The 14,992-nt window shown below is 45.9% G+C and overlaps 1 protein-coding gene across 4 annotated transcripts in view; it reads left to right on the forward strand.

The window, feature by feature from the left end:
* RASGEF1C (RasGEF domain family member 1C) overlaps positions 1-14,992 on the forward strand; it is a 97,918-nt gene that overhangs the window by 72,316 nt on the left and 10,610 nt on the right. For all 4 annotated transcript variants that reach the window (XM_090020797.1, XM_090020800.1, XM_090020798.1 and 1 more), the window contains exons 7-10: positions 3,569-3,664; positions 5,878-5,980; positions 6,073-6,152; positions 7,278-7,373. In XM_090020797.1, coding sequence (XP_089876923.1) covers positions 3,569-3,664; positions 5,878-5,980; positions 6,073-6,152; positions 7,278-7,373 — 375 coding nt within the window. The remainder of the gene's footprint in view (positions 1-3,568; positions 3,665-5,877; positions 5,981-6,072; positions 6,153-7,277; positions 7,374-14,992) is intronic.

Here is a 14,992-nt window from a genome sequence, read left to right on the forward strand (position 1 = left end):
AGCTCTCTGAGAGCTCCATGTGCTGCAAGTAAAAGAGCCCTGCAAAAATATGTATATATACTGAGGAAGGTGCTGCCTTGGGCTTACAAGGAGCTTAGAGACTGTTTTAATGGGAAAGGCTTTTGCTTGTTGGGAAAATAACTTCTGTTATCTAAATGAGGTTGGATAACAAAGGCAAACCTGGAGCTAGTCATACTTTATTCCAGACCCTTGGGGCAAGGTGGGGAGCAAGGGGAGGGTCTTTCCTGTTCTTGCTAACTTTTCTAATTTTCCAGCCTTTCTGGGAGTTGTGCCGCCACATGGTGGAGTGGGGGGTGGCGGGGTGGAATTTAGGCCTGATATTAATCTTCTGAGGGGCAGTTTCTGTTCATAATTCATGACAGCACATTGCCTTTCTGTCAAGTCCCTCAACCTCCATGGATTACAGTGGGAGTCCAGGTGCTCGGCATTTCCTGGTTCAGGCCCTAAACATTAGGGGTAGCTAAAGACCAACTCTTTTTTACTTTGTAGGGCTGCTGCTTGTTTTAGCATTTTCTGCCTCCCCCAGCAGGGCTGTTTGTTTTGCCGAGCCCAACTGAGAAGTTGAGCTGAACCAGCCCCTTACCCAGTGGAAGTACCAGCATAGACTAAGAAGGATGGGAAGAAAGTCCCATGCCTAGTGCAGGGCTGAATTTGGCCTCCCATCTTTTCAGATATGGTTCTCAGAATCTCAAAATCAGTTGCTGTTATGGACTTAATCCTTCAGTCATTCTGCAGGCACTGCTCCTGTTGACTCCATGGATGACTTGAAGCACAGTTTGTCCATAGGTAGAGTGTAGGAGAGTGGGATTTGCAAAACTAGAGGGGCTGGATGCAAGCTTCATTTGAGGGTGTCAATGTGTGGACAGCATCTGAACACCGAACTTTCTTTAGGCACCACTGAAAATCCCAGCGCAAGTCTAAGGTCAGCAGGTTCCACCCTAGGGGCTGGCCATTCTGCTCTCTGCTTTAGGGGATTGCCAAAGAATTGGGAGACTGTGACCAAAATACAAACTAAGATATCAGCAACCTACCTTTTTCCTGCATTAGAGCCACCAAATTGAAACAGAAAGCCTGTGGAAGAACAGCAAGATACAAAGAGTAATTAAGGATGAGAAGCAAATCCAAAGCAACATCAGGTACAGAGGGCAGGAGCGATTCCAGAATAAAGACTAGAGAGAGTGTGAGAGTAATGGCAGAGGCGGGAAACCCAAGGATGTTGACTCCAGAGGTCACAGTAAATCAGAGATGTTTCAACCTAAGACAGGAGCATAGCGGTCATTGTGATGCATGCTCTTTAAACACTTCTTTAAACACTGATACAGTGCGTTTTGTGCTGGAGTCCATTGCTCCTGGGCGCTGCATTTGAACATGTGCTTGGGACCGCAAGTTGAGCCAGGTCAGAGCAGCTCCAGTTGGCAGGGGGCCCTGGGGGTCAGCCTGCCAGCCCAGGACTACTCCGACTCTGCTCACTGTGATGCAGAGGGGCCGGCTGGGGCATGAGGGGGCTCCAGTGTGGGGCTAACCAGCAGGTACACCCTGCCCTGAAGCACCCCTGTGCCCCAGCCAGCCAAGTTAGCGTCTACACGTGCGTTGCTGCTCACTAAAAAAACTCCACAGCAGGATAGTAGTTGTATGTACAAGTACTAACCTGCGGCAGAGTTTATTAATTTATTGTGGCCTAATAGGGCCGCATGTGTAAACACTAAGATGTTAACTGCACAGCTAATTAGGCAGCTCCACATTAAACATCTTGTGTAGATGCACCGGGAACAGCTCTAAGATACACCAGCTCCGGTAGTCTGTGGGGTCCAGCAGAGAACCATATTGCCCATCTGTCCTTTTCCCTCCTGCATAGCTGCTTGCTAAAGGTGAAGCCTAGGAAGAGCCCCATACCACATACAGCCGTCTGCTCCTGATCCCACACCAATGGTGCAGTTTACACCCAGCCATGCACCAAGGTAACAGCATTGAGTTACAAACGCTGAGGGGGTACACCTGTCCCCAAACCGTAAATATGTTCTCATTGACTTCTTATAATTAATTAACAACAACACTTTGATTAGCAGCCATGTTCAGCAAAATGTTGTTTTAAAATTAAAATATGCGATTTGTTGCGAAGCTGCCCGATGTGATTTGTTCCTAGCCCAGAGGTGGGTATGCTCAGAGGGTTCTCGACAAAGGGCCCAATTTTTCAGAGACTTGTTACGGTGACCACAGAAGTAAAAGCAATGTGTGTAAGCAGTTTTTACAGGCTTCTGCCACTGACTGACTGGGGATTTCTCTTTTAAAAGATGGCTTTTCATTTTTTTTTTCTTCTGTTGATTTGCTGTTTATAATCTTCTTTTAAAACAAAGAGATTTATTCTGCAGAAATTCTTTGCAATGCTAACAGCAATGCACTTTTTGCTTCTATAAAACCTTACCCACCCACAGCTGTAAATCAGCATTTCTCTAGGCTTATGCCTCTTGAGCCTTAGATAGTTGCTCAGCTTACATGGTATCATGATTTATTTTCCCGTAGATAAGCTCTGCCTGTTTACTCTCTTAATGATATTTGCCTAAGGTTTCACTGGGATGGGAAATTATCACCTTTTAATAAAATGAAAATTCAGTATCACTGATTCCCTCTAGTGGATGCTAATAGATGTGTAAATACATTAGGGAAGCAGATAGCCACAAGCCCTAGATTGGAGGTCCTCAAAATTCATCAAAGTTGGAACTTTTAAAGGAGGTTTGAATTGTGGAAACCCCAGGGACACCTTCTCAGCTCAGGTAAACTAACTCCACTGAAGTCAATGGAGCTGTGATGATCACTGATACCAGTCAACAATCTGTCCCCACACCTATTACCCTGCGCTGTCAAACCCCGGGAAGGGATTTATTGTAAGACATCTTGTCACTGAAGTTTGCCTTGTATCTGAGTGACCTGTTTCAAAGCAACCTATGAGACAGAATCAGGTCAGCCAGGAAAATACTATCCCAAAGGAAAGAAAGAAACAATCTATTTTTCCAAAAAGAAGCAAGTGCAACTGCCTTCTGTTGTAGTTGCCATCCTTTTTCTTAACCACATTAGCAATTCTTTCATCCAGGAAAATGCCATGGGCAATCGCTTCTGCTAAACTACAGTAAGTCATTGAGTCAAAGAGATGCACTGAATGTGTTAGGGAATATTGTGCTTGTCTTGTATTTCCATGCATATTGTTGCTCTTTGAATATTGCAGTAGTCAATCAGGCTGTTAATATTCCAGGGAACAAAGATCAACATAAATTGCACTGGTGAACATTTGCTATAGGCAAAACGGGGCTGTTCTTCATACGCTGCTTTGACTTGTATAAACTGACAGACAGAGTCAGACCCCACCTACTCACCCACTGACATCTGTAACTTCATCCGTAACGCAAAGTCCACTGTGCGTGTGAGAAGGGGAGATTTGTGACAAAATTATATGAAAAATAATCGCCCTTTGGTAGCACGTATCTTAAAGCTGACACACCTCTGTGAAATACACTGATATGACATTCTCTGTTGGGGGTTTTTTTTCTCTCAGACTTGTTTCAGTGAACAGAAGAAGACTAATAACCTAGAGGCCTATGTGAAATGGTTCAATAGACTCTGCTATCTGGTAGCAACAGAAATTTGCATGGTAAGTGAAACGTGATTGATGTGCCAGTGAGAGACGGGACATTAATAAACAAACCTTGAGATTTAATTTTCATGACCCAACTAAATCTCTTACATAGGTTTTAATGATATTATCCTCATAGGTACACGACGGGAAATGACAAACATTACCAAACTGAGCTTTAGGGGGGAAGCCGCATTTTATTGCTGCAGACTGTGCAGAGCAGGGAGCTGTGAAATGATGGGCTCTGCTGGGGGAAATAATCTTATTGGATGAGTCAGTCTGGGGGTTTATTTTTCCTCTCCAAAATATTACAGTGGAGAATTAGAAGTAGAGAGATCCTTGTACTATCGGTCTTCCCAATGCTGTGAATCCATTCCTCAAGTCCAAATGGGCCTGCTCCCATCTCTCCTTTGCCATAAACTAAAAACTATGAAAACAGGTAGCTCAGGGAGGTAAGAGAAATGAGGGCTGCTCCAAACTTGCCTTGTCCCTTCCCCATGCCATCTCTCTCAGCCTCCAGCCCTTCCCACTCCAGCCCTATTTCCTCCTCCATGCCACTCGCCTTGTTTGAATTCCCTCCGCTCTCACCCCTCTACCTGGACTCCTCTCTCTTCTCTTTCGGCTCATTCCCCACTCGATACAAGCACAGCCTAGTGTCCTTCGTTCTTAAACACCCCCCCTCCACGTCTTTGACCTTTCCAGTTAGGCTGAATACTGGCCTGTCTCCCTTCTCCCTTCACCTCACACCTCGTTGAATGTTCTGCCTTGTGTCCCGGATCCCCTCCTGCACTCCACTTTACTAAACCTCCTATTTCCTCCTAGCCTGGTTTCAGATCTGCTCTATTCATACCCTCCGAGATCCCCCTTCTGCCCGTAGATCTGTAGACCAGGCACCCTTCCCTGTAATCTCAGCTTGTGTGAACCTGTCTTCACTGGGTTCGTCTTCCAGGCCTTTGGCCATTCCTGTTGCATCTCCTTCCATCACATTCACTGTCTGTGAAGATCCCACGGGGACATCTGCTAACACCTTTCTTCTTCCGCCTCTATGATGCATCTCAGATCAACCTCATCCCAAATGACCAGGGGCAGTATGAAAGTGCCCTAAGCTCCAAGACTCGCTGTTGTCATTATGTCCCTGTTGGCACCCATCATAGGGCTCTTAGACATGTTGCTCATGTCTCTACATCTAGATATGTTTGGATTCTGTAAATGTAAGAAATGTTTTACCTGCTTTAAAAATGTAATACGAAGACTAGGAACAGTAAGTGGATATGGAATCTCTAAGTTCCTACGCTCAAGTTTGCTAATGACTGCTCAAGTTTGCTATAGTCTGCTCAAGTTTGCTCAATAAAGTCTGCTCAAGTTTGCTAATGACTCCATATTGTAGCCATTTGGTGGTGGTTTGGTGACCCATCTGAAAAGAACATGGGGGTCTGAGTTCATGCAGTTATAAACTGCAGCTGCCACCCAAATGATTCAGGGGAGCACGCTACTAAAAGTAGCCAAAGAAAGGCCACACCAGATGAGAATGTGGTTGACTGGCTCATGCTGGGATGTTCTCCTATGTGGAGGCAGATGCAGGTGCTCAGGTCACGATGGCTGTGGCATAAAACTTGGATAGAGGAGAGTGAAGGAAGCAGTAAGCATAAGCAAGCATATATTTTGGGGAAGCTTCTATCCCTTTGATTGGTGCCATACTGCAGCTGTGCATTAAGGAAGAAATTCACCACCCTGAGTGATTACTTTGGAGATTTCTATTGGCAATACATTTCCCTTTGCAGGAAACAGTTTTTTTAAATGGATGATGATGTCATGTAAGGGATGAAACCCTGGCCTCAGTGAAGTCTGTGGTAACATTTTTATTGACTTCAGTGTGGTCAAGAGTTCACCCATGGCATTGGGTATTTTTGTATATATTTGATGGCTTTAGAGCCATTTGGAAAGACTCTCCCTGTAGTCAAAAATCTTCTGGAGTCTGGCGCTCTATCTCAGTCCTAGCGCAGTGGTTGAGTGTGCCTTAACATGCAGCAGCTTTTGTCATCATCTGCAGAGAAAGCTTCGATGCTGGAGACTGGAAGGCAAAAATGTCCATTAGTCTCAACAGGATTAGGAAGTGGTTGGGGCTTTCTAGAATCTGCTGAGTGAGCTGGAAATGTCGTTTTCCCCAAGCAGGGCACAAGTAGTATTTTGTGTGTGCTTCCCTTACCCTATTTTGTTTCCATGGTTTTCAGCCTGCAAAAAAGAAGCAGCGAGCACAAGTCATAGAGTTTTTCATTGACGTCGCCCGAGAGTGCTTTAACATCGGGAACTTCAATTCCCTCATGGCAATCATCTGTAAGTAAATACTTCGATGTGGCTATTTTGGCTTCATACAGTGGATGTGAAAAGAGCACCTGACTCTTAACTCTCTCCTTCCTTCCTCATAGCTGGGATGAACATGAGCCCAGTTTCAAGGCTAAAGAAGACCTGGTCAAAAGTGAAAACAGCTAAATTTTTCATTCTTGAGGTAAAAAAAAAAGAGAAGTTTCACTATTCCTGTTTGTTTTTGGACTTGATGGTTGTTGAATGTTCACAGCAAACATGTTCTTGCATGATTTATGAAGCGGAAGCTCTTTATAGACCAGGAGTGAAGTTCTGGCTGGTGATGCACTTGTACAAAAAGCCGCTGTCCTGGCCCTGAGGAATTGAAACACCCCAATTGTACTACTACAGGAAAAGAGAGGCCTGAGTCATTCCTGCACAGGGCACTCATCAGATGACAGCGTTGTGTGGCTTGGATGGAGTTTGTCAAAACACGGGCATGTTTTGCATTAAATCCCTTACAGGGGACTGATGAAGCCTGATGCTTTTCTAAACAAGCCAATGGTAAAACCTCCCACTGATTTCAGTGGTGCACAAGCATTGCCATGGTGCACGGGGTACTGCTCCCCAGCAAACTCCTCCACATCAAAGAGGAGTAAGAAAGGCACCCTGGACCGCTTAGCTGACATAAGGTGCTGTTTTATTAGGACACAACTGTACGCTCTTGCAGATGATCCATCCTGATGCCAGCCAGAATTTGGCCTTATATAAGCCGTGATTACAGTGCCTTTTTTAGCAAGAGTTTGGCTTGATATCTACAGCATATTGGCAGTAATGCTGTGATATTTTCCCAGTATACAACATTATTCTAGTTCTTCAAATGAATTTGTAATAAGATTTCATATAAACACTGACAATACAAACCACCTAGATTGATACAAAGAGATCAGTAGCCAACACTGAGGATGTTGGGTGTCATTATTTGTGTTCTGAGGATGTAGGCCAGGCTCCTGACAAGGACCTCAAGATTGTCATCCAAGAATCTCACTTGGGTTTTATATTGAGAAGACTGATGGGATTTGGGGGGTGTGAATGAGTCCTCTTGTATTACAGTAATACCTGTGAACCTCACTATTATGTCTTAACACCTTGATAAATAAGCTTCAAACCAAACTTCTTGAAAAGAAAATGAGGATGAGTTGGGCATTCCCAGATTCCTATCATATTGACATCTTCAGTGTTAAAAATTAGTTTTATATCCTGACAAGATAAAAAAGAATCCAAGTGTTTTCTGATCTAATACATAGAAATTGTCTCGTTTTGTGTCTAGCATCAGATGGACCCTACCGGGAATTTCTATAACTACAGAACTGCGTTGCGAGGGGCTGCCCATCGATCCCTCACTGCACACAGCAACAGGGAGAAGGTAGGTCCACCATCTTGGACAGATTCATGTATTTCTACGTGGTTGAGGAAAATTTAAAGCTGAGAGTTAAAACGCTGGTGTAGCCAAGATGTGTGCCACTTCAGGTGAACTGCCTTGGCCCATTGCAGCACCAGCACAAAGTCAGTGCACCACTAGAATTGAAAAACGGCGCTTAAGTGAATCTGAACCACTCCATGCATTTTTTCCTGAACTCCTGCCCAGAAAGGAGGGACTTTATTGTTGCATGCATCTCTCTACCTCTTGAAAATCCACATGGGGCTCCTCTGCATGGGGAAACAGACTGGCTTTGAAGCAGAGTAATTATTCTGGAATAAAGTCGCTTTTATTCTGGAACAAAATTTCCATGCAGAGTTTTCCATGCTGGCACTGGCATGTCGGTAGTGGAATGGCTGTCCTGCTCTAACTATGCCAATCATCTTCTTCGTGAAGGCGATGCCTGAAGGCGTAATTACTGACCTGAACTACAGAGTTGTAGTGTTGCTGCAGCTGTAACAGCCCAGGAAATGTCTGAGGACACAGGGCCACCTTGAGGGTTTGGCCTCCTAGGAGTCATCACTTTTGCAGGGAGAAGATGCCACTGAAATCAGTGTTGTGGTGTCCCTGTGGTGATGAGATTTGGCAGCACTGGGCAATGGCAGTGACAAGGAGGCACAGTTTCCTGGGCACAGCAAAGCCAAGATAAAGTAGATGTTGCATCCCCAAACACAATGAGGTGCTGAATTTTAGTTCACTAGGAAAACTAACCCAGAATCTAATCTTGAACAAGAGTAAATCTGATGCAAGACCCCTGGCCTTAGTAGTCAAGTGGGTTTTGTAAGGAGCTGGGGTGAGAACCTGGTCCCCAGGCTGCCTCTGCTGCAAGAGGAATACGTGGAGTGGTTTTGAAAATCCCCTGCTGTGGAAGGAGGTGATGAATTGCATGTTAGTGAGGCGCAAAGAAATTCCTTTAACAAACTCTCATATCGTTCAGCTAGAGCCTGTCATTGTGCAGGGCTTCTGCAATCTGTTGTTTTTGTGACGACTGCTCAGACTCGAGCCTGCTGCTGTTTTACCTGAGCTTGTTTCCTGTGGAAGTTGCCCATCTCTGTCACATCTGTAACTATAACTGCTTCACTGTTTAAAACCAAGGACAAGGAGGTTGGTATATTGACAGGCATCTATTACATGAGGAGAAACCCATGTTATTCTGTTTCTTCTGTATTAGCTGAACAAGTATTTATGCTAAGGTTTAGTGGCTAATCATTGCTGGGAATAGATGCATAGCACATTCTTCAAACTCCAGGATTTGAAGATTTTGTACCTTATTATAAGCCAGCTCCCTGATCATTTGTTTAATTTTCTTGCCACTGAGTTAGGACCATCCCTGAATTCAGGAGACTGGCTGCAACAGGTGAAAGTCCATAAAAGTGACTGCTGCGCATGGAAAATGTGACCTTTTTTTTCCAGTTTTATTTAGCAGACGTACCTCTTGGAGCCACAGAAAAATACTGATTTCCAAATTGAACCATATTTATATTTTTTTCCTTCCAAATTCAGTCAGTCCTTCCAAATTTACCAAACAAAAGAGGGCAGGGGGTGATGTTTCCTACATCTATTCTCTAATTTAAATCTAGAAATTCTGCTTTGCCCTGGCACCAAGAATAAGACGTGCCAGAGCACTCAACTGAAATAGCTTCAATAACCACATTGTTTTTCTCCGAGCTCCATTGTTTTTCTCTGAGCATTTAAGGATGGGTCACTTAAATGCCATTTGAGCTGGACTCTGCTCACAGCCATGTTCAGCACCTGGTTCTTTGCCACACCTAAACAAGCGGCTGGTCCAAACATGGTGCAGATTAGAGCTGCAAGACTTGGACTGTGTGGGACCATGCATGAGTTGGGGGTAAATTGGGTAATTAATCCCATGTGTCCATTCCATCCTCCTGTCCTGGGACTGGGGGCTTCCTACACAGGAAATCATAAAGCAGAACCCCATTTTTCCATCCACCTTCTGCTGCCGCAGGAAGACCCCAGAAAGTGTAGACAGATGCCAAGACAGTGGTCTTTGGTGTTGGCAACTACAGCCCGCCTGACAGCTGGCAACTCTTGGGCATGAGGGTATGCCCTGTCAACAGAGGGGCCGAGTGGGGGTGTGCTCCAGCACCTCTTTTTGTGGCAGTGGCAGAAGGCAGGTAGTACAGAGGAGCCAAGAAGCAGGGCCTGGCCCTGGGGAGCGAGGGGTCAGGTGGGATGCAGCAGGTGGCTGAAACAAGCCAGGTGGGGTTGTAGCTGGGGAGTGAGGCCACAATACAAGAAAGAGGGTTTGGCATGCAAGCAGTCATCACCTGCTTAAGCGGTGTCAGTTTTGCAGTCATCAGGGCAGAGGCAGGCTGCTGGGAAGGATTTAAGAGGAATGGTACTGCATTTACAGGTTCTGGTAGGCAGGTTTGCCAACACATGGAGAGCAGCCTGGGAACAGGGGCTGAGGTGTCTGCGGGAAATGGGAGGGATCAAGCCCTGGAAGACGAGAGGTTTGATAGATAGGGAAAGCTGAAATGAGGAAGGGTTTTAAAGGTAAAGATGAGGAGCTTGTGTTGGTATGGTGGAGGAAGAGGAGCTATTGTAGGGGAAGGGAGTGCTGGCTGCTCTGCCTGCATCAGACAGGGTTGGCCAAGATGATCCTGTCATATAGAAATATAACCCTGTCATCAGCAGTCCTTGCCTCTCTGTTTTAGTATCATTGCATCATACTTCAATCTCATTTGCCTTCTTCACGTGAATGGTCTCACATCTCTGTGATGACTCACGTGAGTAAGCGGAGCAGGACTTAGGCCCCTTTGCTCTGGCTGTACAGTAGTGACTATTATGCAGTGATGTATTCTGAAAAGTGAATGCTGGGAACAGTTTAACAAATAACAAAATCCTCAAAAATCCAAGAGCAACTTGCTTGATCTGTTGAGTTTGCGGTTTCGTGTTTCGCTTTGTTCTTTCCTGAACGTCAAAAGTGGAACGAAAGGTTAAAAAAAAATCACAGCATAGATTTTCACTGCTGAGCATCAGGGATTCGTAACTTGAAAACTTTCATTGAAAGCCTGCTTTGCCTTGCAGATCCTCAGTGTGTTGGAATGAGCACGTGGGCTGCTCATGTTCGAGTGCATGCTGAATGTGCCGTGCCTTCTGAAAGCACGTTGGCACAGAGCAGAAATCTGGCATTAAGAGCTTAACCTGGGACGGCAAGAGCTGTTGATGTGCATTCTTAGTTTTTCCCTATCTTCATCTTTAAACATTTTTGGCAGCATCCCACGCTTAGCCCCCTGCCTCGGGGAGAGAGAGGGCATAGCAGAAAGAGCTGAGCAAAGGGGCCAGGAGATGACATCCTGCCAGTGCATATTGCACTGCCTGAAGAGGACGGCTCAGGGGTGTTTGCCAGACTCTTCTACCCATCTCTCAAGTTGACGGTGGATGGGAACACTGCCCAGCTATTGTAGGAGTGCGGCAGCTGTGCCCTTGCAATGCATTAGTGCCAGCCTGCCAGACAAAGCAGGATTTGTTCCATGCTCTCTGTTTTCCCAGGTCACTGTGCTCTTGACATGGTGGGCGCCAAAGGTACAAAGAATCACTGTGGAAGGGAGAGCTATTGACTGGGACCAGCAGCTTGTTTTTCGCCTCCTGACATTTTTCTTCACTGTCAATGGGCTCCAGCAAGACCTGGCTCTGTGGGATGTTACCCGGCTGTAGGGAAGATCTTTGGCTGTCTAGCATAGCCCCATCACTGTGGCATCTGAGCTGCTCAAGCTGGTAGTGGATTTCCCCTCAAGAGTCGGGACTGTACAGCTGTGGAGCTGAGGTACAGCACGCCCCGTCTAAAAAGGAGATGTGCGGCAGGGCTGAGAGGGTCCCCGTTCTCTCCAGCTTTGGGTGCTATTCGGTTTATTCTGGGGCATTATACCAGGAGGGTTTTTTGTTCTGGTTCCTGCAGCTCACTGCAGAAGCTAAGGGTTCCTCCATCTATGAGCTTCCTGCTCTTTGCTCATTCACATGCCGTCTTGCCCTTAATCATTTGCCAATACACTTCATGCCAAACCTGCGTACGTGTTGCACAGCTTCCAGCTAAGGGAGCAGCATGTCTCTGCGGCACCCTGGAAAGCAGTGGAAGGAGAAGTGGATTATGCAGTGTAGCCAGGCTGTAGAAGACATCATGCCTTATGCTCAGAGGAGCTGATACTGAACCGCCTGCTTCCTGGGAAGTTCTTCCTCCTTATTGCCTTGGGGTTGGTGTCTCAGCTGCTGAGTTTGTTCCTTAATTTGCTTGTAGGGTGGTTTAACCGAAGTGAAGTGGGAGGTATCCTTGGGGTGGGAGTAACTGGATCAATCAGCAGTGCTCTGAGGCACTCTCCTGCTCAAGTGTAGACCTTCCCCATGCCTGCACCCCAGCTAAGCCAGACTCCTCCATGGCAAGGGGCACCCTAGGACACCTTGCTTCTAGGGAGGGCTAGCTGCCAGCATTTTGCCTGGCTCTGCTGTGTATGCCATGCGGGGAAGGGACACTGGCACTCTACTGCCTTCGTTCCCTCTGCACCCAAGATGGTGAATTTAACTTAGTGTCTGGTAGCTCTGGTTCAGCTGTCCTCTCTGCATGCAGGTGGTTTATTTGCAGTAATCCTTATTTGCTCAAGAACGAGCGGGCTTTAACAATGTGTTTGGTAAGGCGGGCCTTAAAGCCACAAGTTAGACTATGGCTAATTCCACAGTTCATAGGAATAAACCTACTCCAGCACAGGGAAACCGGTCTTGTGGTGATAAAGGGATTGTATTCCATGCAAAGGGGGTTTTCTGCTAGGAATGAACTCATCCCCTCTTCTGTGTCACCTCCAAAATTCAGTCATTCCACAGGGAAACACCGCTTGGTACAAATGACATTTGTCTGAGTGGCTTTGAAGTGTCAGGATGCACAGTGTGATGCTGTGTATGTCCTGCCACAGGGAAATATTGTCTGATTTCATTAACTTAGTTCTTTCTGCGAGAGGCAGCTGTTGATTTCTGTGTGGGTGGATTGGATGGTTTGGGGGAGAATCAAACGAAAATGAAATGCGAATTCCTGGCTGTAGCCCAAATTTTTTGCTGGTGAAGAGGCTGGATAAAAGCCTGCCTTTAAAATCCACATGCATTTTATTTGCTTTTACTGAAGAAATTCTGAAAGTAAAACAGTGTGGGACACACTCATGCTAGGAAATTGCTCAAAGACAAAAATTCCCAACAAATATCCCACACAAAGACAACCTGGATTCTCAGTCATTTCCTGGTGCTGACCTCAGTGAGTCACTCATTTCTAATTGCTGTCCCTTCATCACAGTGGGCCCTAAATTGCATCCTTTTCAGTAGACTCAGACGCCAGGCCAAGGCTAATCCCCTTCAAGCAGGTTTCAAATCAGGGACAGATCCTGAAAGTGAATTCATGTTTGCCTGGAAGTCGCTCCTGCTTGATAGGAGATGCACTCAGTACCTTGCTGAATCAGACCCAGCAAGTGTGCACTGCCCAGCTTCATACCTTCATCCCTCCTGCAACTTAGTACCTGCATCTTCTGGGCTGTCAATCTGGCCTTTTCTGAGCATGACACAGGTGAAATAAATCCTCAATGACCATTCACTGAACCACTGCTGTGGTTCAGTGGTAGAATCCTTGTCTGCCACGTGGGTTTGATTCCAGATCTGCGTACAACTGTAGCCATTAGAAGCACCAAACCCCAGGACTCAGTCTAATGGTCTAAAGTGGGGATAGTAGGTCTGGGCAGCCTCCACTCTTCCACTCCGTCTGGGTGTGTTTGCTTAAGGTCATGGTGACCTCACGCGTACACCATGATGCAAAAGGATTGATGGTTGCCCACTAATGACCATTACAGAAGGAAGCTGAGGCCACGTCTAGACAGTAGATTTGCCAGGCTGCAGGTAGCCTGCTTCCCAAACCAAAAGCCATGTTGTCACATCATACTGCTGCAGCAAGCTAATTAGCAAGGAGGTGGGCTAATTAGCATTGCCACTCACCTGGACTGATTTACTCTGGACCGAACAGCAGTAATGTGGTTGCACTGCTTCCAATTTAGCAGTAACACACCCAGTACAGCACAGCTCTCCTGAAGATGCTGCTCTGGAGCCCAGTAATTTTACCATGTAGACTTGGCTTAGAGGAATACGTATGTTCAGCCATTCGTTAGCTGTTGAACTTCAGTTGGACTGGAAAGTGGTTTCCATTCTTTAGACAAGAGCAGCATTATGGTTTGGGGGGCTCCTGCCTCCATTGTCTCTTTTAGCATCTGTGATTTGCTCCAATTCCTTCTCAGTGTATTGTGAAGGCTGTAGACTGGAAAACTGCAGCTGACATTTTACCCTAGTTTCACTTCAGATACCATTTCAGCTTCTGTTCAGCAACAGAATGAATAACTGTAGAACATGAACTACTTAACTACATGATTGCTTTATTGTCATCAGTTCCCATTGCCTTACATGTCCTCAGGGCTCTTATATTTTGGTGCACACTTAAGAAGTTATGATTCAGTTTGTTTAAAAATAGGCCAGTAGAAATACTTAGATATTTTACCCATATGACTGTGCTCTCATATCCATTCTCAGTGTGTAAGCCCAGTCCCATCCATGCAAAGTACAGACGTGATGGCTACAAAGGGGTGCTCAAAAGACAAGCACTACTTCAGTGCCCCAAACTCTCTGCATGGTCCTTCTCTAGCCTGGTGCCCCTGCACAGCAAATCTGATCACTGGTTGGTCTTCTCTGCTGCTCTCAGCAGTTGGGTTGGGCCTTTGGGTCATGAGAAGATAGACCCACTGAGATCCATCATCCTCCAGGCATGCTTCACAGAAGGACTTTTTTCCTAGTCTCAATTTCAGAATGTCAAACCCCAGAGTCACCCCTTATGTAATTATTGGATTCCTTTGCTTTACTATAAGGCTGGATTAGGCCTGTACTATGCAGAATAGACCTGTTCCTCAGGAGGACCCAGCAAGTGTGCACTGCTGGGAGGAGAGGCATTGTATCTCTGACTGCGCCTTCCAGGTTGCCCTGGACAAGACCCGGTGTTTGTTCTGAGTGCTCCAGAGCTCTGTGTGACTACTAACAATATTTTTTTTGTTCGTTGAGCCTTTAGTTTCGCCTAAGCCGCTGGGAATAAGGCACTTCTATTCCACAATGAGACTCTCCACACACATTTTAGAGGTAGCTGTTCTTGAACAACTCCATGCACAAACAAGCCCTCAACGGGAAGTTTTTAAATGATTCCATGTTTGCTCATGTCATCTACAACCATGTCTGGAGCAAGGATTTCCTATCTTCATGGTAGGATGTCCTGGCTAACTCAGTATTGCTGTTACCTAAATCTGTCTGTACATAAAACATGTCTGTTGACAGAAGAAAGCTTTGAGGACAGATGAAAGGACTGGGGTGGATTCAGCCCACCCTTTGCTTGCCCAGGGAAATGATCACTGAACTATTACAAGATAATAACCTGCAGTTAAAGGGCAGTTTTAATTATTGTTCCGAGTGGTGTGGCCATGCCCCAGATAATGCCCCCTTTGCTAAGTTGTCACTGTACTGCTTTGACACTGGGAAGT

This window comes from Crocodylus siamensis, chromosome 10 (assembly GCF_052110815.1).
Source record: "Crocodylus siamensis isolate JL-2025a chromosome 10, ASM5211081v1, whole genome shotgun sequence".
NCBI lineage: Eukaryota > Metazoa > Chordata > Crocodylia > Crocodylidae > Crocodylus > Crocodylus siamensis.